Here is a 27,212-nt window from a genome sequence, read left to right as displayed (position 1 = left end):
CTGCCTTCGGCTCAGGTCATAATCTCAGCGTCCTGGGATCGAGCCCCGCCTTGGGCTCTCTGCTCCGCAGGGAGCCTGCTTCCCCCTCTCTCTCTGCCTGCCTCTCTGCCTACTTGTGATCTCTGTCAGATGAATAAATAAAATCTTTTAAAAAAATCATTTAAGTAAAGAAATAAGGTATAGAACCACGTTTGTTTTTTTTTTTAAAAAGGCAGATGGAGACTATGCATATACCTGTCATTGAATCAGTGAGTATGACGTGTGTGTGTATGTATGTATGTATGTATGAATGATGGCTGCTGTAGGATGAGCCCCCGGGAGCCATGTGGCTGGGCAGCCCGGGGAAGGTTTAGAGGGAGACTCTTGCATGCCTTGGGAAGTTTATATCATGGACATACATTATCTAGGCAGAAAAAATCAATATTTAAAAAAAAATATTCAATCTTACCCATTTTGTATGTTTCTCTATGTGTAGAGACCTGGATTCAAACTAGGATTTAGGAAAGTTTATAAATATACATAAAATAAGTGAAGACAACATGAATTTCATTTCCAGGAGTTCTTCAGTCAATACTGGAACAAAGAAAGCTCTCTTAGCGTTCACCACAGTGGGACTTTGTTCTAGGGAATTGGTTAGATGGTGCGAAATTTCAGGGTTGAGAAATTTGGGGGTGGACCGAGAGGTAAGGTAGAACGAAAGTGTAACAAGAAATTTGTTGCTCCCTGCATGCTGGCAAAGCGAAGTGAGGCAGTGGTTACTGCACCATGGGATCCAGAAGGTAGAACCTCTGGTGGGTCTCTGGTGGTTGCTAAAGCCAGAGGAGAGGATGCTTCTGCAAGACAGAAAGAGAGGGGACCCTAGCTTTTCCCTTTCTCCCACCTCTCATCTCCTACCACTGCTTCCAGTTGGCTGAACTGAGCTGGAAGCCATCCAGCCCAGAAGCCTTGGAAACTCAGTCTATAAGTGTCAGCTCCCCAGATACCCAGAGTAGGGAGGGGGAAAAGCCGGAAATGGATCTGAGGGCAAAGACGCAGAGCTGGAACAATGAGCGAAAATATTGCCAAGGGAGAATGATGGCTAGACCAGAAGGTGGAGCCGAGAATGAAACTCATGCCCAGCACCGAGCCATGGACGCATAGCAGTACTGAGTTACAGCACAGGCTGAGTTCTGTCTAGGTGTGAGCCTTCCAGGGTCCTATCAAGCCCCCATTCATGATGACTTCCCCTTGCCCCACTTCACACAATGCCAGCACGCTGTGACAGATGCCATTCGTAAAAGTTGGTTGAAAAGAATGAGTGAGTGAATTTCAAGCAGCAGGAAAAATGAAGTCAGGGCATAACATCAGGGAGACTCTGGATATTGTTCTTTATGGTTTATGCCTTCAGGACTAACTGTTTAGTTTGAACTGTGCCGTTCCCTAACTCTACCGTGTAGGACTTTCATCTTCCTGGCTTGCCACAGTTTCCATTAGATACTCCATAATTGTCGTTTCCAGATTATAGGTTTGGACTGATGAATGTAATAACTATTTTATTCTAGCATAATAAGGAAAACATGGTCATTATAAACTCTCACAATTGTGTTTATCTTTTACTTAAATGGAGCTTGTTTGTATTAATGATTGTGGCTCATACTGCAGTGTAGCTCAGCTAATCGGGACATGATGATTTACAAAAAGATTAACGTTTTTAGACCAGACTGAAAATATTTTTGTTTTCCTGATAATGGTCTTTCCTGGTGTCTGGAGGAAAGTTGAGCAGTTCCTTCTAATGAATAGCAGTGGAAATTAAAATAATTGTGCTTTTCTCTTTTTCCCTTCAAAAAACCTACCTGAACGTAAAGACATGACTTGCTATTTTTAAGGTTTCATTAATCCAGCAAAATAAATGTTCTTTTACTGCTTTGGTGTAATTTTGTTGTACTTGATCCCATTTAGGCTGCAGATCAAATTAAGAAGCTGTACAATCTCTTCCTGAAAATTGATGCAACTCAAGTGGAAGTGAATCCCTTTGGTGAAACCCCAGAAGGACAAGGTAACCAAAAAAAGAAAAAGAAAAAACAAACAAAAAAACCACCAGCAAGAACAACAGTAACAAATGAATGTGATTATTTATGCAAACTATTAATTAAATTGGACAAAAGACTGTAGCAGCAGCTTTGCATTCATTTCATTAATTTACTTTCGGCCGTGGTCTCAGACACTCCTGTCCTGCGGTTAAACACGTCAGCCCTGGAGTTGGTTTGCGTCGCCATGCCAGGCCTCAGGGGAAGCGCCTTCTTATTTTATTTAGAAACATCCATCCACCGACACTCCCTTGTTTTTCCAGGGCCTTTCTTGCTTATACTGAGGTAAAATCCTGGGTAGCAACAGAAGTCTCTGCATTGGAGTGTAATGAATGCACCTGCTTCTAGGGAGCTGGAAATGCTTGAAAGCTGGTATTTGATAAGTTCCTATTATTTTGATAATAAAAGCTTGTGAATCTATGTGTGTTTGGTGGTAGAGGGTGGGGTATCAAGTGGTTAGGACTGGGATACATGGAATGGAAGTTGCACGGACCTTATCTTTTTTAGCAAATTCACCCCCAGTATCTTGTATACTGTCTAGCATGTTGTGGGCCATCAGTGAATACAAATTTACTATTGGGTAAATTGGGTGATCTGCTCTGTGCAAGTACAACCAAGTTGCCAGCCAAAGCGGGCATAGTATGGTGCTTTACAAAGGGGACTGAGTTCAGATTCTGAACCTGCCGTATCCTGGCCTCAGACCTGGGCTAAGCCTTAGAGTTTGGTTTTTGTTTTGTTTTTAATCCAAAAGAGTGGTAAAAATGATAACTGTCTTGTAGAGTGAAGTGACTGGTGTTTGTGTATACATTCAATGTCAGGCACAAAACAGACCAGTCCCTGACATTAATAAGATATAGGTCCTCTTCTCAGGTAATCCAGGAAGAACACCCAACAAAAAAATGTTTAGGACCAGAGGGCTTCCCAGGTGAATCCTATCAAACCTTTAAATAATAGTTAATACCTATTTGTCTCAAACTATTCCAAAAGTTAGAAAGGGAAGGAAGGTTTCCAAATTTATTCTGTGAGGCCCAACACTACCTTGACACAAAAAATTATGATGAAGATACCACCAAAAAAAAAAAACAAATTACAGGCTAATATCGCTGATGAACATAGATGTAAAAATCCTCAATAAAATACCAGAAAATCAAATTCAATAATATATTAAAAAAATCATTCACCATGATCAGGTGGGATTTATTCCTGGGACAGAAGAGTAGTTCAATATTTGTAAATTAAGTAGTATGATACATCACATCAATAAGAGAAAGGATAGAAACCTTAAGATCATTTCAATAGATGCAGAAAAAGTATTTGACAAAGTACAACATCCATTTATGATAAAAACCCTCAACAAACTAGGTTTAAAGGGAATATATCTCAACATAATAAGATCATCTCTGAGAAACCCATAGCTAATAGCATACTCAGTGGTGGAAGATTGAGAGCTTTACCTCTAAGATCAGGAACAAGACAAGGATGTCCTCTCACCAGTTTTATTCAACAGAGTACTGGAAGTCCTAGCCACAGCAATGAGGCAAAAATAAAGGAAATCCAGATTGGAAGGGAAGAAGCAAAACTTTCACTATTTGCAGATGACATGATGCTACACATAGAAAACCCAAATACGACTCCACCAAAAAACTGCTAGAACTGATAAAGGAATTCAGTAAAGTAGCAGGACATGAAATCAATATAGAGAACTCCATTGCATTCCTATACACTGATAATGAAATGGCAAAAAGAGAAATTAAGAAAATAATTTCATTTATAATTGCACCAAATAGTAAAATACTTAGGAATGATTTAACCAACAAGGTGAAAGGTCCTGTACTCAAAAAAACCTACAAAACATTGTTGAAAGAAGTTGAAGATGATACAAATAAATGGAAAAAGATACTCATTCCATGTTCATGAATTGGGATAACAAATATTGTTAAAAAGTCCATATACCCAAAACAATCTACAGATATAATCCAATTCCTATTAAAATACCAACAGCATTTTTCACAGAACTATAACAAATATTCCTAAAATTTGTATGGAGAAACAAAAATCCTTAAATAGTCAAAGCAATCTTGAAAAAGAACAAAACTGGAAGTAATCACAATCCCAGATTTCCAGATATAACCCAAAGCTATAGTAAACAAAACAATATGGCACTTGCACAAAAATAAATACACAGATCAATGGAACAGAAACCCATGATTATACAGTCAATTTATGACAAAGGAGGTAAGAAAATGCAATGGGAAGACAGTTTCTTCAACAAATGATGTTGGGAAAACCAGACAACTTCTATGCAAAAGAATGAAACTGGACCACAGTCTTATACCTTATACCAAAATAAGCTTGAAATGGATTAAAAATCCAAATGTGATATCTGAAATCATAAAAATCCTAAAAAAGAGCCCATGAAGTCATTTCTCTGACATTGGCTGTAGCAACATTTTTCTAGATATGTCTCGAAGCAAGGGAAACAAAAGCTAAAATAAACTATTGGGACTATATCAAAATAAAAAGCTTTTATACAGCAAGGGAAACCATCAACCAAACAAAAAGACAACGAATGAATGGGAGAAGATATTTATAAATGGTATATCTGATGAGGGGTTAATATCCAAAATATATAAAGTACTTATACAGCTCAACATCAATTAATAATGGGCAGAAGACATGAATAGACATTTTTCCAAAGAAGACATACAGATGGCCAACAGGCACATGGAAATATGTTAAGCATATCTTCATCAGGGAAACAAATCAAAACCCCAAGGAGATACCACTTCATACTTGTCAGAATGGCTAAAATAAAAAACATGAGAAACAAATGTTTGTAAGGATGTGGAAAAAACCCCTGTGCACTGTTGGTGGGAGCGTAAGCTGGTACAACCACCATGGAAAACAATGGAGGTTATTAAAAAAATTAAAAATAGAATTATCATATGACCCAGGAATTCCATAACTGGATATTTATTTACCCAAAGAAAATGAAAGCACTAATTCAAAAATATATGTGCACCCTTACATTCATTGCTGTATTATTCATGATAATCAAGATATATGGAAGCAACCCATGTACCCATCTATAAATGAGTGGATAAAGAAGTGGTCTGTACAAACACACACACACACACACACACACAGTGAAATATGACTCAGTCATAAAAATGAAATCTTAACCATTTGCAGCAACATGAATGGATCTAGAGTGTATCATACTACGTAAAATAAGGCAGACTAAGACAAATACTGTATGATATCACTCATATGTGGAAATTAAGATAGAAAACAAACAACAACAAAAAGGGGACAAACAAAATAGATACTTAAATACAGAGGACAAACTGGTGGTTGCCAGAGGGGAGGTCAGTGTATGTGTGTGTGAGGGTAGTGATACCTGAAATAGGTGAAGGGGATTGAGAGTCTGCTCACTGTAATGAGCACTGAGTAATGCATGGAACTTACCTGATTGTATTGTACACCTGAAACTAAAATAACACTGTATGTTAGCTATACTGGAAGTACACAATGGGGACAATAATAAGAGTACCTACCTTAGAAGATTGTTGTGAGAATAATTAGTGTTCCTACAACAAGGCTTGGCAGATGGTAAGAGGTACAAAAGCATTAGCTATGATTATATTATTATTTCTTCTCCTTCTGAAAATCAAATCAGATAATGGACATTGAAAGTAAAAACAAAAAAAAAAGTAAAACTCCATACAAAAATTAAGGCTTTGCTTAAAATTATAATCGTCACCAATTGCACTGGAACGAATGAAAGACAGTCCTGGTCTTCTTCCATGAGTCTTGTGGCATTTCTGATGGAGGCCCCTGTGTTTGTCTAATAAATTCTCCATTTTCATGTAAAAACAGTTAAATTAGGGGCAACTAGGTGGCTCAGTCCGTTAAGCATCTGCCTTCAGCTCAGGTCATGATCTCAGGGGCCTGGGATCAAGCCTCATGTGAGGCTCCTTACTCATTGGGGAGTCTGCTTCCCCCTCTCCCTGCTGGTACTCTTGCTCCCTCGCATGCACTCTCTCAAATGAATAAATTTAAAAAATTGAAAAATTAATTTTTTAAATTTAAACTAGATGATAGCTCTAAAAAAAGGGAGTATTTCAGAAAAGGTATGGATTTCAATCTATTTGTCTATTTTTTGTTTTTTGTTATTTTTTTTAAATTTTAGGTTAGGACCGATGAATAATGTTTAGGAAGCCATTGAAAATAATATATTTCATGGTTTGCACACGTGACCACCAGATAAATATCTGTGGTAGGTTATTTATAAGCAAACTACCTTTTATTCATAAATATTTTTAAAAATTCTGTTTGACTATAAAATCATTAGTACTTTATATAGAGAAGAAGTGAAGTGGAAGAAAACTGTTTTGAGTTCATATGACACATACTGTGGTAAGCTTTTATATATATTCTTTCTTATTACTTGTAGCAATCCCAAAAAGTGTGGAGTTATTGTCTCCATTTTATAGAGGATTAAAAATTAATGTGACTCTTCCATAGGCATCCCATTACTGGAGCTGGGATTTGAACCTGTGTCTCTCTCAATACAGTGTGTGTTGATTTTTATATGCAAGACTGCTATTTTACCTTTTTTCTCTCAAACTAGTAATTTATTTTTATCAGTGTGACCTATACGTAGTTTCCAGCTAAGTAGAAATTAGTCAGAATTCATGCTGCATCGAGTGGCTGTTAATTAAATCCAAGAAACAAAAGGGAGGGAAGTTGAGTATAAGTGCTTCAAAGTTATGGTTTGCTTTTCAAGCTAGTATTCACAAGTGACCTGATTATTTCGTATCTAAAAAGGAAATTCAGCCAAAGAATTGGTTAAAAGTCAGGCTGTAAAACTACTTTCATTTAAACCTTTGGTAAATTGTCAGTCACAGACAGTAGTCTGATGCAGGCAATAACAGTGCAAGAAACTTTTCCTAGAATGTATTTGTAAAACCTCATGAAATCAGAAGTTTTCTTTTTAATTATCAAGAGAAAGGAAAATTCTTGAGCTTTTTTGAAGGAATCATCATAAAATACATTCTGTGTATTTGGTTCATTAAAGCATAAGTCTTATGTGATATTTTTAAGAGCAAAATTATCTTTAGCTATTAATTTGTTCATTGTACCATAAAAGTTCAGCTATTGAATTATAATCACAATTAAATGAGTGTGTTGGTTTATAACTCTAATGAGCAGTAGTCAAATTAAACCCAATTAGGAAACGGTGATTAATGACCAAATGTATAAATTGATCTTCATCATTGTCACAATCCCCTAAAGCAATTCTTTATTTAGAAGCTGTAAAAAAAGTCATTTATATCCTAACAGTATTAATAATCTTAATATTTATAATGTGAATATTTAATTTTTTTCCATTTAGATCAGTAAGAGTAGAACATAGAACATTTCACATTAAAATTTGATTTAATAAGGACTTAATTTAGAAGTTTAAGGAGCTTGGCATCACACTCAACATTTTTTTACTTTATGGGGGCGCCTGGGTGACTCAATGGGTTAAGTCTCTGCCTTCGGCTCAGGTCATGATCCCAGGGTCCTGGGATTGAGCCCTGCAACGAGCTGTCTATTCAGTGGGAGCCTGCTTGCCTTCCTCTCTCTCTGCCTGCCTCTCTGCCTACTTGTGATCTCTGTCTGTCAAATAAATAAATAAAATCTTTTAAAAAAAAATAAACATTTTTACTTTAAACTTCTCTATTGCAAAGCTTCTTTTTAAGAGAGTTTCTTCTGTCTTCCATTGGTTAATGAGGAATATATTTTTTAAAAAATCCACGTGACTGGTCGTATAGTTGCACAACAGATAATACTCAGTTGGATGAAAAACAATGATCTTGATAACGTCTATGCTGCTTGGTCACCTATGGGAAATTTTTAATATGCCGAAACAAATGCAGTCCCAGAATTATTTTTAACAATGTGATTAATAATTTGATTCAAAGAATATAATTTGGCACTATTGACTGTATGTAGTTTAGTAACTATTAGAATTATAATGGTTCTTAGTGACAAAAACCCAACATCAGTCTAGTTTTTGTTAAGAAGCTTCCAGGTCAGGTAAGGATACTTACTTTCCTCATGTAACAGGGAGTGGGCTGGTTGAAGGCATGAAGCCCTGGTCTTCTAGCCCGGTTGCCTCTGAATTATTTCTTTTTTGTCGGCCAGGCTCTCTGGAGGGACAGCTAAGATGGCTCCCATTTTTCATCATTCTCTTCCGGCAACCACGCAGCAATCTCTTCAAATGATTCTGATTGGCCCTACTTGGATCCCATATTTGTATTTAGGCCAGCCACTGAGCTGGAATCACATGTATAAGAGAAGACAGTTTCTCAATGGAATCAGGGATAGAGTCACATGTCTACCAGAATGGTCTACATTTTATTGAAATGAAAATAAGCTGTTAATTAAATAGTCAAAGAGAAATTAACTCTTTTCCTTACTTGTCCAGTTGTGTTGCCAGAATTCATTAAATGTGTGGCCGAGTTCTCCCTGCTCAGCAGGGAGCTGGCTTCTCCCTCTCCCACTCCCCTTGCTTGTGCTCAATCTCTCTCTCTCTGTCAAATAAATAAAATCTTAAAAACAAAAACAAAAACATGTGACCAAGTTAGAAGCAAGGTTTTCTTGGAAGAGCATGCGACTCTTGATCTCAGTCAGGTTCATGAGTTTTGAGTCCCACATGGGGTGCAGAGATTACTTAAAAAAACCTTTAATTAAAGCAGGGTTTAAAAAAAAAAAAAAAAAAGCAGGGTTTTCTTTATCATTATTTATCTACCTATCTTTTCATTCATTTGTTTTACAAGCCGCTGTGAGATTTTATGCTCTATTCCATTTCTTCCCACTTTCAGCCAGACTTGGTGTCTCTAAAATAGTGTTTCTCAATGAGGAGGGTAGACATCGTCCCCTCAGGGGATGTTTGGCCATGTCTACAGACATTTTTGTTTGTTTGTTTGTTTGTTTGTATTGAGGTATAACTGACATATAGCATTATATTAGTTTCAGGTATACAACACAGTGATTGCATGTGATCCCCACACTGAGTTTTGCTAATATCCATTTTTGTTTATCACAACTGGGTGTGCAGGATGCTACTTGCCTCTTGTGGGTGGAGGCCAGGGATGTTGCTAAATATCCTACAGTACATAGCACACCCCTACCCCCAGTAGACAACGATCTCACCTAACCTACCAATAGTCCCAAGATTAAGAATTCCTGCTCAGCCCAAATCCATTCACCAAGCTATTGGAATGAAACTCAATTTAAAACAGTGACTACCTGGCCAAGACTCCATGAGAACTAAGGCTGAGTGATCCAAAGTTAACTCGCACATCAGATCCCTCTTGCTTCAGATTAATTTCCCTAAATAGCCACCCTGTTGCTTCGTGTTAGCAAGTGCCCATGTTGTTGGTGGGTGTTTCTCTCTGTTTCTCTCTTTATACACAAGACTCTATTTTCAAGAACATTTTCAGTTCTCTACCTTCACCCGAATCCCCCTCCCGCCTCACATCTATTTTCTATTTTGCAGCAACTCAAAAAAAGTTCTAAAAAGTATACAACTCTTGGAACATCAATATTTAATGGAAAGGGGACTAATTTGAAAGTATCAGCATTTTAAGGCCATCACGGCAAGGTGCATTTCAATAGCATATTATGGTTATTTATCACAAATCAAGTGCAGTACATTGCTTGAAGACAGATTATTTTTCAAACTAATTATGACAATCTTATTTCCTGCTGTTTTTATGTTTCTTTTATGTGTGAGTCTCCGCTCTGAAATGTATTTTTCTTTTGTTTAATTCTGTAGCACATTCTTCTGTTAAAACTCTAGGGTCAGAGGCTGCTAACTGCCAGGCAGGTTCTTCATCTAGGTTGGTGAATTAGCAGCTCACAGAATCCACACCACGGAACAAAAAAACAAAACTCCCGATGAATATAAGTACCGCAGCTGTCTTTGATATTTGTTCAGAAGGAAAATTCATTTGTATAATCTATCAAGCATGTAACAATGTGCTTTTGATGGTGAAAATTGTTTTATAAATATTAATAGGTATGTTTTTTCACCCAATTTGTACACAGAATGGCCTTTGTTTAAGATGAATTTTCTATAGAATTGAGGTTTCATTAATGTGACATTGAATATCTTATGTCTGAACCAAGTTCGGTACCTTGAAAAATACATTTTCGTGTAGTTTGTTGTTTTAATAAATGAAAAAGCTAAGGTTTGAGCAAACAAGTTTATTTTATTGCCCCACTGTTGACATAGCCATCAATCCATTTTTAACACCCTCATTCTAAAAGTGTACTTGGACAGGTCTTACAGGGGGGAATAAGCATATAAGAGTGAATCAAGATTCAAGGATTAATCCACTCCTTTTGTGCAAGCTGCAACTTTTTGTTTATTTCGTCCCTTATGCTCTTTTATTTTCATGCCATTAGATACACTTTCCTAAGTTTCTCTTTCGCTGTAATAAGTATGATACCTGTGACTATTACAACATGAGAAGTGTGACTTAGTGGGAATTGGCTGTCTTTTTTCTGTAAAGGACCATAGACTCTCAATTATGAGTCATCTCTGCTGTTGCCTTGGGACAGCAGCCATAGAAATATGTAAACGAATGGACGTAGTTGTATTCCAGTCCAACCCTATTTAGGAGAATAGATAGCAAGCTGTCCCAAGGACTATCCTTTGCCACAACCGGACTGAGATTTTCACTTGGGGCTATTTTGTACCAATCTTTAGCCACCTGGGGCCTTATGGAAAGGTGTGGTGTGATTTGAGGGTCATCAAAGGCATCTCTTTCACCCTCAACCTTTAGGCTAAAATCTCCTTCTTGACTAGTCACACTGCCTGAAATGCTAACCCTAAAAGTCCTTCCCATGGGAAATTCTTACATATTCTGAACATGGCATTTCACTGAAAATCACAGGTAATCTGTACATCTGTAAACTCCAGGAGGCATTAGTTTAGATTCACTGTAAACAGAAGTCTAGGATTATAAGGGAATGGGACCAAAGACAGGTCATTTGTAGTATAGGACAAGGCTATGGCCTGGGCTGCAGCATTAGGAAGCTGAGTATAATGGCCAGTGTCTGTGCTGCGGAGGGCTTTGCACGCAGTCCCAGCTTTGCACACAAACACCACGCACTAGAAAATACTCTGGCTTTCATTTTATAGACCAGGCCGCTGGGCTTAAGAGAGGTGACGGCAGCTACCTGACTAAAGCGTCCGAATTGTCGTTCATACCCAGGTGTGTTTGATGCCAGAGTTCACTAAGTGGTGAAGTTCAAGGGGAAACATCCGGGTGATACCGCGTTATACACTGAGATACTGAGGCAGGAAAGCACTTTGTATGTTTGGGACTCCTTTGAAAATATTGAGCAGGTGTAACAAATATGCATCTGAAGGAGTCCCTGTACCTCCTTAAGGAGTTCTACTCTCCCTGGGTTCCACCTGCAGAAAACGATTAAGGCTTTGAGGGTGACAATTCAGTTTTGGGTCACTCTTCTTAATTCCTGAGTCCCCTCGCTTCCTACATACGTAGTGTCTGTTACTTCCCAAAGCACTAGGATATAACGTACACTGGCCTCGTTATGCCATTTAGTTTTCTTTACAAAGAGGGAACAATGGGCAAGGGGCCATTGCAGAGAGGTCATTTTCCCACAAGTCTAACACCTGTAGGTGCACCTTGATTTCCACCTGTAGGCACCCCTTTTATATTTATAAAAATTTATTAAATTTACAAAAAATTTATTAAAAATTTATAAAATTTTTATAAAATTTATAAAAAATTTATATTTATAAAAATATAAATTGTATATTTATATTACCATCTTTAAGCTCTGATTTAATTCTCAGGTTTCCCCCAAATAGTGCACTCATTTCTGTCCTCGGCATATACATCATACTGCAGGAAAAAGCGTCTTTTGTAAATCTGGCTTTGCAGAGGGTAGGTGGGGCTGCCTCCTGATCTTCGCATGCATATCCATTAATTATGTTCTCTCAAGTAGCTTGGAACTGTAGTCTGTGTAAGGGGCAAAGATCAGCCTGGACCTATTTTGATTTACTAGTTTATTGATCTTGACCAAGAATTCTTTTATTTGAAACTCTTCAGTCAGGAAGTCAATTTGATAGCCTTTGCCCATCTTGAAGGTGTCGGTGACAAGTAGTCTTGCCAGTGAGTAACGGACGAGCTATAATTACTAATAAATTAATTAAAATTTATTTATAAGCCTAGTGGAAAGCCAAGAATGAAGTTGCTTTCCTATTGATTATTATACCAGTCATTAACTGCTGACAAAATGCCACTGTAGCAAGCAGAAAACGTTGGCCAATTCCTTTGGTAATTGTAGGATTCCATCATTAAGATTGCAGTATTCTGGACAGTAATTACTCATTTGCTCCGTGTGTTCACAGTGTGTGGGTAAAGTGGTTGGACATTTTGTGGCAAGACTAAGGACTCTGGCAGACATTAACTTCTATAGAAGGTCCTCTCTTGCCAGTCAGTGCTACTTTAAATAATTTGTGGTTTGGGTTTTTATTTATGCTAAGTATTCTTAGATGTTAAAATGCCAGTTCTACATAGATTTGTACCAAAGTGCTTCATTTTTGTGGTAGAGAGTCCCTTGTATAAAATCTCTAGAAAGCGTGTGTAATTCTAGGATGTTGTAATGTGACAGTATTTTCTCGTCACTGTAAGCAAATGGGATTAACAGACCATGGTCATTGCTCTTGAATGAATTATTCCAAGTTGCTTCTCTTCAAAGAAGAAGGTGCCTTTCAGCCATGCAGGAGGAGAATGGGTCATTTCTCTAAAGTCTAAGTCAAAGATCCCTGTCTATCAATATCCGAAGTAGAGTAAGTGAAGGTTAGAATGGAATGTCATTGTGGACAACTAATCCCCAAAGGGATATAATAAACGGGGTCAGATCCCAGAAACCTGCATATCACCCCTCCTCACTGCAGTCTCTCCCTGGCAGTTCATATAGGAGATATCTTGTAAACCAAAGAAAACGTTCTCCCTTCAGTGCATCTGTATCACTTGGTTATTTTCAACTGTGTCCAGTGCTCTTGGCCATTGAGAGAGTGGGAGATTTCTACCTGCACCAGAGACTAGAGACAGAAGTGCCAGGTAATGCCTGGCCACCTTCTACCATGTCTCATCTGTCTGTCTCTTAGTGTTCTATAACTTGGATCGAAAGAGTCATATCGTGCACACATCAGGTTGACGGTCCTAGTTTGAGCTGACCCCAAAGTTAACTATATCCATCAGTTTAGGGATTGTTTTTTTCCATTTTCTAAATAAGAAAACTGAGACCCAAAGAGGAAGTAGGTTATTATTATTTTTTTTTTTATCAAGTTACAGAGTTAGTTAAGGATCAAGTAAAAAACTTTTGATTCTAACCTGGTGTTCTTTGCATTGAATCTTACAGAAATATCAGTGAGGATACTGATTAAATAGAAATTTCTCTTTGTAGCATCAGAAGGACAAAGGAGGACAGTGGGTTTAAGCATTATTATCTAGTTCCTCTTTGCACAAAAGGTAAAAGCGATGATTAGTGGTTACATACTAAAAGTAAGAAATGTAATAAAAATGGCAAATCAAAGCTGTATGTAGATGTGGCAGTCTATAGCTTTTATTTATTTTTTTGACAGCCTATAACTTTTCATGGGTGACCACAACTTATATTATTATTTTATTAAACAGAGACCAACAGGTATAGATTACTGTGCTCTTTTTTAGAATGTAATGAGAACAGGGTCTATGCCACCATATTTGTCCTTGTAGCTCTAAAGCTTAAAATCAAGAAAGCTGTAACAGCTTCTCCTGTCCCTCTCCTGAGAGAAAAATGACAGAATCTTATTTTTCTTTCTTCTCTGCCTGCCAGCCTACGGAACTAATTTGTATAACCTTAAGAGATATTCATGTTTGTGCCTTTTTTTCCCCCTTATTTAGTTGTCTGTTTTGATGCAAAGATAAACTTTGATGACAATGCAGAATTCCGACAAAAGGACATATTTGCCATGGATGACAAATCAGAGAATGAACCCATTGAAAACGAAGCTGCCAAATATGATCTAAAATATATAGGACTGGACGGGAACATTGCCTGCTTTGGTAAGAATGTAGTTCTATCAAAAGCATGATTTGTGGATTTTTGTAGAATTTTAAGTAGTCCAGATTTCTGAACCTTTCTGAAATGGTATTTCCCAGTAGCCAGTGGAAATAGGAGTTTCTATAGCCCAAAAGTCTTGGGAAACAGTTTCTGAGTTTCTTCCCAATGTTCATTTTGCCCGGTGGTCACTGGTTTAAAGCAGGGTTTCTCAAGTCTGACGCTATTGACAATTGGGGTGGGAAAACTCTTTACAATGAAAGGCTGGCCTATACATTGTGAGATATTTGGCAGTGTCCCTGATCTTTATGCGCCACTGGGACACCCCCCCCCCCCATTGTTACAACCAGAGATGCCATGAAGCACTAGCAAATATCTTCCGGTAAGCAAAATCACCCCAGCTGAGAAATACTATTTTAAAACATCTCAGTTAAATTTTGCTTAATAAAAATCAAAAACCTTGCTGCTCCAATCAGAGTTAATATGCTAGGAAGTCTTTTGAAATTTGGTTTTAAGATAAAATTTCTCAGAGGAAGTAGAAGAGAACATATACTTGAATCATTATACTGTAGTTTCAGCTTTTATAATAACCAAATGATAAAATGTTTAATCCATTATCCAGTTTATTAATAAAACAATTGATTTTATCATACTCATCTAAATTTGTGAAAATGGCTTATTCAGCTGAGATAAGAATGAGCCTATAGAGGCAATACAATTTCTGTTATTGTCCACAGCTTACAGAGCTAAGATTTATACACATCTATGTTTCTGGTGGAACCAATTCATTGCACTGGAAACTGAGGTCTTAATCTTAATGGAATTAAAATAAAAAAGATTTGTAGCTCATTAAACCAACAGGATTATTATATTCAGAATTGAACAGACCTCATCCAGTAGTCTGCTGAGCCATACAATAGAAAATGACATCTAATTACAAGTGATAACCAAAAGCTCTTGCTTTGTATTGGAGTAATAACTGTAATGTACCAGATCACTCACATTGTTCTGATCTTGATAAGCTAATGTGCTCTCAATATTTGTAGGCATTTAGAAAGGAGAATGATATAATAGTGTGTTTAGAACAAATTAAATACAGATTCTTTGTAGCCTCTGTGGGAGTATGCATGATTTGACCAAGTTAGCAGCCTCAAAAGCGACGATTAACACATTTCAAATTGTTTTAAGATCGTATATAAACCGTTTTTGTTGTAGTCACCCGAACTTAATTAAATTAGTCATAGTTCACAGGCTTGTCTGGGGAATTCAAGGGTCAGAAAAAGTGAAGTATATTTTACCTTGAGAGTTTCTGCTGTGTTCAGGAGGTCTGCTTTTTTATTTTTTTCCCTTTCTAACCTGAGGAAAATAATTTCATGTAATTAAGTATAAGAAGCTAAAGAAGTACAATTGGTCAATAAAACTCAGCTCTGGAAAATAAGAATTGCAGTGTTAAAACTCTTTATTTATTTTCTTCTTTTTTTCTTAAAAAAAAAAAAAAAAGCCCCTACGAGTAAGCACATTTCAGTTCTAGTTTTAGTGATCAGGTTACTAGTGAACTTTTCTTTTATTAATTTGGAGAAGGAACAGAGGGATAAGACTATTATTTTGATGCTATCATTTATTCATTTGTTTTCTAAGTTAATCCACATTAACCTATTATACGCATGGTTGCACTGAGTGTAGAAAAGTATGGAGCCCTATTGAAGTGGGGACCCCCGTGGCTCAACCCCAGAGGGATGCTACATTCAAAAGATCATATTCTCAGCAAGCCAAAAATTCAACAAATTCCATTTTTTACTCCGGTCTCTTGAGGATATTTAAAGAAGGAAATTCACAGACGCAAGCAACTTCTTGCAGCCTTCCTTGGTTCTCTTGAGTTCTGTTGTTTTTTCCAGAACCCAAAACTCCCTCTTCTACTAGCCCAAATTAATGATGTAAACCCTTCTCCTTTGATCTGTTTCCCAGATTGATTTAGCTTCTCAACAAACCTGTCTTCATATTCCCAGGTTTTTTTGTTTTGTTTATGCTTCGTGTGCACATTTCCTGATTTGTTCTAAAAGTCCATGAATTTACCTGGTTCCAGGCAGGACAGATTGACCTGGGAGAGACAGGGCTCTCTTTGGTGTGATGAGGGAAGGAAATGGTTCATGCGCCCTTTCGTGTTGCTAAATTCATCCTGTCTTGTGTGCCATTTACATTTCCTAGTGAACGGTGCTGGACTAGCCATGGCTACTTGTGACATTATCTTCCTGAATGGTGGGAAGCCAGCCAACTTCTTGGATCTTGGTGGTGGCGTAAAGGAAGCTCAAGTGTATCAAGCTTTCAAACTGCTGACCTCCGATCCTAAGGTAATCTCTGTCTTTGTAGGGAGATTGTGTAAGGTGCTGATTTTTCCCGGTCAAGAACTGCCTTTTTCCTGCTCAGTGGTGATAAGCCAACACCTTTACATGGCAGCCGTAGATGTAAATCCTGTTTTACATCCACTTGGAGTATACAATGGCTTACCCATTTCAGGTGAAAGGCTTGTAGGTGCCTCCAGATTTTATTTCAGATGCTGTGCTTCCAAAGTTCTGAGAGACAGGAGGGAATAAAAAAGGGGGAGTGCACCAGACAGTGAAACATTGGTTGACATGAAACATTATTTGAATAATGTTTACTGAAGCGATTAGTCCTGCCCTTATGTGACTTAGAGGACCGAGTCTCTGACTCCTTCCATAACGTGCTGCAAGTGTTATCATACAGTTGGAGACAGAAGAAAATGAAAGGATTACAAAACTATATGCCACTAGAAAGTAATGACCCCACATTCTTCCATGTGCTTTTTAATTTTCATCGTGTGTAATATGTGCTAGCTAGCATAGAATGTTGCTTTATGAGCCTATAATATAGCTATCACACCCATGCTAGCACATAGTAGGGCTTCAGTAAATTCTTTTCAAGTTCAATACCTATATGCTTTGTTTCAACTGCTGGTACTCACTTGTCTATGACAACAAGGCTTAGATGGACATTTACGACAAGGAGAAGGCTAACATGTATTGAATGAATGAATTATATATATCATTTATTTCCCTTTACAGTTCTGTGAGGTAGTGTCTGTGCCACCGCCATTTGACTTTAGACTTTGAGAATCTTGATACTGTTAGAGTATCTGAGACATTCTCTTGGCTCTTAATATAGCTGAAGACCTGGGAAATGTGAACCATCACTAGGAAAATCATAAATGAACATGAGACCAGATTTCTTTTTAAAGAAATGTGGTCTGAACTTAATATGGAAGCTTCTCATTAATAAGTACCAACAGTAGTCTTTTGGTTCACATATATGAAATTTTGTTTTATATTAGTAGTATACTTGTCTGTTTTCATTATGACTCAGGTGGTTGCTCACCTTACATTTTTGCTCACTCTTGTCCTTCTGATTCACAAAATAAGTGGTAGGGTATTATCAGCTGCTAATCTTCAGTTCTCCAGTGCTTTCCAGGAGGAGCAGAGTCATCAAAATCTGAAGTCACCCAGCCATGAAGAAAGTGTTTGCAATTGGTTTTCTGTTTATATAAGTACCTTGTTCTCATTGGTTAAGTAGGAATTTTATCAATGGCTTCCCAGTCATTAATTTATTTAACCTTTCTTCTTCTTATTTTCTTTTTTTAAAAGATTTTATTTATTTATTTGAAATACAGACAGAGAGAGCAGGAGTGAGAGAAAGGGGCTAGAGAGAGAGAGGGAAAAACAGACTCCTCACTGAGCAGGGAGCCTGATAGGGGCTCCATCCCAGGACCCTGGGGCCATGACCTGGTCCAAAGGCAGATGCTAAACCAGCTAAGCCACCTAGGTGCCTCTTCTTATTTACTAAATGAAAGAATCATTTTCCTCCCAAAAAGTGTCCTATAAATTGAAATCTCTAAATACCATGGATATAAGTAACACACAGCTCTTTAAAGTGCATGAACCACAAAGTATTCAGAGAACAGGGCAACTGTGATAAAATACTGAAGTTTTAGTGTCTACGGAAATTCGGTGCTAAGAATAATAGAGAGCTATCGAGGGAGTAAATCTACCAGGACAATCACTGCATTTTCTTTGGAATGTCTTTTCTTAGCCGCTGATCTGGAATTTTAATTTTGTAAAATGCAGGAAGGGAAGGAAAAGTCACTTGCAGAGCCATTTTTTTTTTTTTTAAACAGTCTCTGAAAAAATTTTGATTTTACCCTATGGAATATTTTCAAATGCTTAGAGTATTTAAACTTTTTTGAGATTGCCTGTCATCTTGGATAGAGAAAGATATGTGGGAGTTATTTTATTTTTCTCATGCTATATCAGGAAAATGAATGCATAGCTCATCTCACTGTAAATTTTCCAAATCTTGAAATTTGGACAGAAAAAAAGCATAGAAATGTAATGGGTATTTTCAATCCTGGCATTGTTTAACAGATTTCAGAGAACAGAGACTTAAAAATACTATAGATGAATTGACTTGATTTTGCAAGAAAACTGATAGTAGTTCTAGCAGTAATTATTTCAGGTAGAACCCCATTCAGCTGCCCAGAAGTAGAGAATCCCCAAAACCCTAAGCTAATTATTACAGAGGTATTGATTTTCTTGTTAGATGTAAGGATTAGTCAATTGAATTAACTGAAACCCAAAATTGCAAAAGGCCCGTTTTTGTTAAACTTGAATCAACTGATAGTAACAACTACTTGTTCATCATATGTGTGAACCAATTCTATTGATCAAGTAATAAATGTTATAAATGTTATCATTCAAGAACAATATTATGGGTTGACCTATATTTATACACATAATATCAGCCATAGAGCTGAAACTTATATTTATTTTGCTTGACTCTTAGCCCAAATGCTGATACACACTGAGACTTAACACAAATGCCTTTATCACTAATGTGTTCCTTATTTGATTGTAATATATGCGAAACAGAGCTCCTCTGCCAAACTGTCTAAAACAAGAATCTTCAAGATAGCTCCCTTATAAAACAGAATTACATTAAGTCTTTTTTAATTTTCTTATTTTCAAGTTGGGCTAGAAATGAGAGAAAGGGAAGAGAGTGTGTTCTTCTGGTGGTATAATAGATCTGATCTCCATTGTTTTTACCATATAAAATTCTAAGCACTAGCATTCTGTAAATCATGAGGAGTAAAAAACCATGTAAACTAAGAAGTAGAAGTAGGGTGTTTGTGGTAATCTGTAAAGAATTTGAACACACTTAATGGAAAAGCCCTCCGAAGAGTGTTATCCTTAAGTTTTTGTCTTTCTAAAAAATGCTTGGGTTTTATTTCTAATTCAAAACTTGGAATTCCAAAGGTGTAGAAAATGAGTACGAATGACATCTGGAGTACGTAAAACATCTTACACAAATGGATAAAAGGAAAAGACAGTTGACAGGGTTCTCAATAGTCACCCCAACTCTTTTGGACAAAGTAAAGCAAATTTGTTGCCTCTGAAGGCCTGATTTCAGAAACCAGTAGTGCATGATTGATAGTCACGAAGTCACTGCTCCTGATGTGTCCATGCTTCTGGTTTAGATCTAACTCAGAGTCATGTTTCAACACTCTTTATTTTTTAACTTTTATTTCTTTAAATATTATTATTTTCGGTTGCAATATAATTAACGTATCGTGTTTTTTCAAAGCTCTTTAAATACCCAAGAAGAAATGTTCCACATAAGCCCTAAGTACTAGTTCAAAAAGGAATGTGTTCTTCTTTTTTTTTTTTTTTTTTAAAGATTTTATTTATTTGACAGAGAGAGAGATCACAAGTAGGCAGAGAGGCAGGCAGAGAGAGGGGAAGAAGCAGGCTCCCTGAGGAGCAGAGAGCTTGACGCAGGGCTCGATTCCAGGACCCTGGGATCATAACCTGAGCCCAAGGCAGAGGCTTTAACCCACTGAGCCATCCAGGAGCCCCAAGGAATGTGTTCTTAATGGGGCTCTGGTGCCAGACTGCCCAGGTTCCAGTCAAATCTTTACCACTTACTGCTTGTAGGAGCTTGAGCAAGTAATTTTATTTCTATATATCTCAGTTTCCTCATTTATATAAAATGAAATAATAACAGTACTTATTACCTCATAGGGCTGCTTCATTTCTTTCTTTCTTTTTTTTTTTTTTTTTTAGTATTTGGAGTTCAATGTTATTAAAATTTTTAAATTGAGATATAATTGATTACATAACATCATATAAGTTTGAGATGAGTAAAGTGTTGATTTGGTACATCTGTATGTTGCAGTATGATCACAGTATAGCCTTAGTTTCCATCCTGCTCTGTAATTATGGTTTCTTTTTTGTGGTGGGAACATTTACCCAGAGAGTGGCTTATTACATTAATTAAGATACACATATACATTTCCCATTTAAAGGAGGAATAATTTTATATGATGGTATCATTTAAAATTCTTAATAAATTCTTCTTGAAGTATGACCTACATACAGAACAGTACGCAAATCAATAGCTTGGTGAGTAATTATGAAGTGAACATAGCCATGTAACTGGCAGCTGGGTCACAAAATAGAACATGACCAGTGTTAAGGACTAAATTTTTACATCCCACCAGAATTCATATGTTGAAATCCTAACCCCCAATGTGATGATATTAGGAAGTAGGACCTTTGGCAGATAATTACATCATGAGGGGGAGTAATACCCTTATAAAGGAGACCCCAGATAGCTCCTTCACCCCTTCCTCCATGTGAGGGTATATCTAGATTATGGCCGTTTCTGTACCAGGAAGTGGGCTCTCAAAAGACGCTGAATCTGCCAGTGCCTTCCTCTTGGACTTGCAGCCTCTAGAATTGTGAAAAATAACTGTTTGTTGGGGCGCCTGGGTAGCTCAGTGGGTTAAAGCCTCTGCCTTCGGCTCAGGTCATGATCCCAGGGTCCTGGGATCGAGCCCCACATCGGGCTCTCTGCTCGGTGGGGAGCCTGCTTCCTCCTCTCTCTCTGCCTGCCTCTCTGCCTACTTGTGATCTCTGTCTGTCAAATAAATAAACAAAATCTTTAAAAAAAATAAATAACTGTTTGTTGTCATATCACTCCATCTATGGTAGTTTGTTATAGCAGCCTGAGCCGACTTAGACAACCAGCATCTCGGAAGCAAATAATGCACTTCAGCTCCATGTTTCTCCTTCTTTGCTTTGCCCCCAAAGGTAATATAGTTGTCCCAACTTCTGTCATCAGTTTCTTTTGCCTTAATATACATTTCAGCTGAGTATAAACAGGATTGTAGAGCTTTTGTGTTAGCCATCTGTCACTTAACTTTTTTTATTAATTATTTTTATTAACATATAATGTATTATTTGCCCAAGGGGTACAGGTCTGTAAATAGTCAGCCTTACACACTTCACAGCACTCACCATTTCACATACCCTCCCTGATGTCCATAACCCAACCATTTTCTCCATACCCCCCACCCTCCTAGGAACCCTCAGTTTGTTTTGTGAGATTAAGAGTCTCTTATGCTTTGTCTCCCTCCCGATCCCATCTTGTTTCATTTTTTCCTTCCCTACCCCCCAAGCCCCCCACTTTGCCTCTCAAATTCCTCATTTCAGGGAGAGCATATGATAACTGTCTTTCTCTGAGTGACTTCTTTCACTCAGCATAATACCCTCTAGTTCCACCCATGCAAGTGGCAAGATTTCATTTTGATGGTTGCATAGTATTCCATTGTATGTATATACCACATCTTCTTTATCCATTCATCTATTGATGGACATCTAGGTTATTTCCATATTTGGCTATTGTGGACATTGCTGCTATAAACATTCAGGTGCATGTGCACCTTCGGATCGCTACATTTGTATCTTTAGTATAAATACCAAGTAGTGCGATTGCTGGGTAGGGTAGCTCTATTTTCAACTTTGTGAGGAACCTCCATGTTGTTTTCCAGAGTAAAGCTGTACCAGCTTGCATTCCCACCAGCAGTGTAGGAGAGTTCCCCTTTCTTCACATCTGCACCATATTCTGTCATTTTGTGACTTAATTTTAGCCATTCTGACTGGTATGAGGTATCTCACTGTGGTTTTGATTTGTATTTCCCTGATGCCCAGTGATGTTGAGCATTTTTTCATGTGTCTGTTGGCCATCTGGATGTGTTTTTTCAAGAAATGTCTGTTCAGGTCGTCTGCCTATTTCTTGATTAGATTATTTGTTCTTCGGGTGTTGAGTTTTTAAGTTCTTTACAGATTTTGGATACTAGCCCTTTATCTGATTTGTTATTTGTGAATATCTTCTCCCATTCTGTCAATTATCTTCTGGTTTTGTTGACTATTTCCTTTGCTGGGCAAAAGCTTTGGATCTTGTTGAAGTCCCAACAGTTCATTTGTGCCCTTGCTTCCTTTGCCTTTGGCAGTGTTTCTAGGAAAAAGTTGCTAAAGCTGAGGTTGAAGAGGTTCCTGCCTCTGTTCTCAAGGATTTGGATGGATTCCTGTCTTACACTGAAGTCTTTCATCCAATTTGAGTCTATTTTTGTGTGTGGTGTAAGGACATGATCCAGCTTCATTTTTCTGCATATGGCTGTCCAATTTTCCAAACACCATTTGTTGAAGAGACTGTCTTTTTTTCATTGGACATTCTTTCCTGCGTTGTCAAAGATTAGTTGACCATAGAGTTGAGGGTCTGTCTCTAGGCTTTCTACTCTGTTCCACTGATCTATGTGTCTGTTTTAGTGCCAGTACCATACTGTCTTGATGATGACAGCTTTGTAATAGTGCTTGAAGTCTAGAATTGTGATACTGCCAACTTTGGCTTTCTTTTTCAACATTCCTCTGGCTGTTCAGGGTCTTTTCTGGTTTCACATAAATTTTTAAATTATTTGTTCCATTTCTCTGAAAAAAATTAATGGTATTTTGATGGAGATTGCATTAAATGTATAGATTGCTTTAGGTAGCATAGACATTTTCACAATGTTTGTTCTTCCAATCCATGAGCATGGAAAGCTTTTCCATTTCTTTGTGTCTTCCTCAATTTCTTTCATGAATACTTCATAGTTTTCTGAGTACAGACTCTTTGCCTCTGTGGTTAGGTTAATTCCTAGGTATAATTTTGGGTGCAATTTTAAATGGGATCGATTCCTTAACTTCTCTTTTTTCTGTCTTGTTGTTTGTATATAGAAATGCAACTGATTTCTGTGCATTGATTTTCTATCCTGTCACTTTATTGAATTCCTGTATGAGTTCTGGAGTTTTGGAGTGGAGTCTTTTGGGTTTTCCACATAAAGAATCATACCATCTGCAAAGAGTTGACTTTTCTTTGCCAGTTCAGATGCTTTTTATTCCTTTTTGTTTTCTGATTGCTGAGGCTAGGACTGCTAGTACTATGTTGAATATTAGTGGTGATAGTAGACATCCCTGCTGTGTTCCTGACCTTAGGAGAAAAGCTCTCTGTTTTTCCCCATTGAGAATGATATTCATAGATTGCTTTGATGATATTGAGGTATGTACCTTCTATCCCTATACTGTGAAGAGTTTTGATCAAAAAAGGATGCCGTTGGGGCACCTGGGGGGCTCAGTGGGTTAAAGCCTCTGCCTTCGGCTCAGGTCATGATCCCAGGGTCCTGGGATCGAGCCCGCATCAGGCTCTCTGCTCAGCAGGGAGCCTGCTTCCTTCTCTCTCTCTCTACCTGCCTCTCTGCCTACTTGTGATCTCTGTCTGTCAAATAAATACATAAAAAAAAAAAAAGAAAAAGTAAAAAGAAAGGCTGCCGTACTGGGCACCTTGGTGGCTCAGCTGTTTAAGCAACTGTCTTTGTTTCGGGTCATGATCCAGGAATCCTGGGATCAAGTCCCACATCAGGCTGCCTGCTCAGCAGGGAGTCTGCTTCTCCCTGTCCTCTCTTGTATCATGCTCTCTCTCTCTCTTTTATTCCCTCTCTCTCTCAAATAAATAAAATCTTAAAAAAAAGGAAACAATGCTGTACTTTGTCAACTGCTTTTTCTGCACCTGTTGAGAGTATCATATGTTTCTTGTTCTTTCTTTTATTAAGGTATTGTATCACATTGATTGATTTGTGGTTGTTGAACCAACCTTGCAGCCCAGTCATAAATCCCATTTCATCATGGTGAATAATCCTTTTAAGGTACTGCTGGATCCTATTGGCTAGTATTTTGGTGAGAATTTTTGCATCCATTTTCATCAAGGATATTGGTCTATAATTCTCCTTTTTGTTGTGTTCTTTGTCTGGTTTTGGGATCAAGATAATGCTGGCCTTATAAAATGAGTTTGGATGCTTTCCTTCCATTTCTATTTTTTGGAACAGTTTCAGGAGAATAGGTGTTAATTCTTCTTTAAATATTTGGTAGAATTCTCCTGGAAAGCCATCTGGCCCTCAGCTCTTGTTTGTTAGGAGATTTTTTTTTTTTTAATATTTATTTATTTATTTGACAGAGATCACAAGTAGGCAGAGAGGCAGGCAGTGAGAGAGGAGGAAGCAGGCTCCCCGCAGAGCAGAGAGCCAGATGCAGGGATTGATCCCAGGACCCTAGGATCATGACCTGAGCTGAAGGCAGAGGCTTTAACCCACTGAACTACCCAGCACCCCTGTTGGGAGATTTTTGATGACTGCTTCAATCTCCTTACTGGCTATGGGTCTGTTCAGGTTTTCTGTTTCTTCCTGGTTCAGTTTGTATGGTTTCTATGTGTCTACGAATGCATCCATTTCTTCCAGCTTGTCAAATTTGCCGGTGTATAGTTGTTTATAATATGTTCTTATAATTGTTTGTATTACTTTGGTGTTGGTTGTGATCTCTCCGCTTTCATTCATGATTTTATTACTTTGGATCCTTTCTGTTTTTATTTTGATAAGTCTGGCCATGAGTTTATCAATCTTATTCTTTCAGAGAACCAGCTCCAAGTTTCGTCGATGTGTTCTCCTATTCTTTTGGTTTCTATTTTATTGATTTCTGCTCTCATCTTTATTATTTCTCTTCTCAAGGTGCTAGCTAGGCTCAAAAAAGGCATGGAGGATATTAGAGAAACCCTGTCTAGAGACTTTTAGACTTTATCTGCTGTTCTTTTTCCAGCTCCTTTAGGTATAGGGTTAAGTTGTGTACTTGAGACCTTTCTTATTTCTTGAGAAAGGATTGTATTGCCGTATACTTTCCTGTTAGGATTGCCTTTGCTGTGTTCTACAGATTTTGAACAGTTGTGTTTTCATTATCATTTGTTTCCTTGAATTTTTTCAGTTCTTAATTTCCTGGCTGACCCATTCATTCTTCAGTAGGATGCTCTTTAGCCTCCATGTATTTGAGATCTTTCCAACTTTCCTCTTGTGATTGAGTTCTAGCTTCAGAGCATTGTGGTCTGAAAATATGCAGGGAATGATCCCAATCTTTTGGTACCAGTTGACACCTGATTTGTGACCCAGGATGTGATCTATTCTGGAGAATGTTCCATGTGTACTAGAGAAGAATGTGTATTCTATTGCTTTGGGATGGAATGTTCTGATATATATGTGATGTCCATCTGGTCCAGTGTGCCATTTAAGGCCTTTATTTCCTTCTTGTATTGCTTGTAAGGTGACTGTTACTGTTTTGTTCTGGTCTACTACTTTTGGGCTGTCTCTTTGCTTAGAGGACCTCTTTCAGTATATCCTGTAGGGCTGATAGGATGTTTGCAAATTCTTTTAGTTTTTGTTCGTCCTGGAAGCTTTTTATCTCTCCTATTTTCAATGATAGCTTAGCTGCATATAGTATTCTTGGCAGCATATTTTTCTCCTTTAGTGCCCTGAATATATCATGCTAGTTCTTTCTGGCCCAGAGGTCTCTGTGGGTAAGTCTGCTGCCAATCTAATATTTCTACCATTATATGTTACAGACTTCTTGTCCCGAGCTGCTTTCAGGATTTTCTCTTTGTCACTAAAACTTGTATGTTTTACTATTAGATGACGGGGTGTGGACCTATTTTTATTAATTTTGATGGGGATTCTGTGTGCCTCCTGGATTTTAATGCTTGTTTCCTTTCCCATATTAGGGAAATTCTCTATTATAATTTTCTCCAATATACCTTTTGCCCCCTCTCTCTTTCTTCTTTTTCTGGAATCCCAATTATTCTAATATTGTTTCATCTTATAGTATCACTTACCTCTCAAATTCTCCCCTCGTGGTCCAGTAGTTGTCTCTCTTTTGCTCAGCTTCTTTATTCTCCATCATTTGGTCTTCTATATCACTAATTCTCTCTTCTGGCTCATTTATCCTAGCAGAGAGAGCCTCCATTCTTGATTGCACCTCATTAAGTCCTTTTTAAATTTCAACCTGGTTAGATTTGGCTATTTCTCCAGAAAGGGCTTTTTTTTTCTCTAGACAGGGTTTCTCTAATATCCTCCATACCTTTTTTGAACCTAGCTAGCACCTTGAGAATTGTCATTCTGAACTCTAGATCTAACATATTACCAGTGGCCATATTGGTTAGGTCCCTAGCTGTTGGTATTGCCTCTTGTTCCTTTTTTTTTGGTGCGAATTTTTTCTGCCTTGTCATTTTATCTAGATAAGAATATATGAATGAGAGAATAAAATACTAAAAGGGTGGCAAAGACCCCAGAAAAATGTATGCTGACCAAATCAAAGGAAACCCCAAACCAGGGGAGAAGAAAGGGGGTAAAAAGAAATTTAAAAATATATATTAGACTGGTGAATAGAACAGAGCCACTGATTTGATTTGGGGTGTATTTTGGTCTCTTAGAAGAAACTACCTCCCAAAATTTTAAAGAAAGAAAAACTTACATATATACAAAAATAAGGGTAAACATGGTGAAGGGATGGAATATGACTGTAAAGATGAAAATTAAAATAAAAATTCTAAAAAAGGAATTGATATGATAAGTTGGTTGGAAAAAGAAAGAAGAAATAAAAGGGGGGGTGCAGAGAATGTGCTCAGGCTGGAGATTAGAAAAAAGCCTAGTGCTAGATTCAGGATATATTTTGATCTATTAGAAGAAATTATATCCAAATTTTTAGAAAAAAAAAAAACCCTATTTGTATACAAAAAATAAGGTTAAATACAATG

General features: G+C 37.5%; 1 protein-coding gene across 1 annotated transcript in view; it reads left to right on the top strand.

Moving 5' to 3' along the window:
* Nucleotides 1–27,212, top strand: part of SUCLG2 (succinate-CoA ligase GDP-forming subunit beta) — a 270,208-nt gene that overhangs the window by 145,133 nt on the left and 97,863 nt on the right. The window contains exons 7-9 of the mRNA XM_059161462.1: nucleotides 1,939–2,035; nucleotides 14,048–14,209; nucleotides 16,410–16,552. Coding sequence (XP_059017445.1) covers nucleotides 1,939–2,035; nucleotides 14,048–14,209; nucleotides 16,410–16,552 — 402 coding nt within the window. The remainder of the gene's footprint in view (nucleotides 1–1,938; nucleotides 2,036–14,047; nucleotides 14,210–16,409; nucleotides 16,553–27,212) is intronic.

This window comes from Mustela lutreola, chromosome 2, assembly GCF_030435805.1.
Source record: "Mustela lutreola isolate mMusLut2 chromosome 2, mMusLut2.pri, whole genome shotgun sequence".
Taxonomy (NCBI): domain Eukaryota; kingdom Metazoa; phylum Chordata; class Mammalia; order Carnivora; family Mustelidae; genus Mustela; species Mustela lutreola.
Note: the sequence above shows the minus strand (reverse complement) of the source record. Positions and strands in the feature narration are given on the sequence as shown.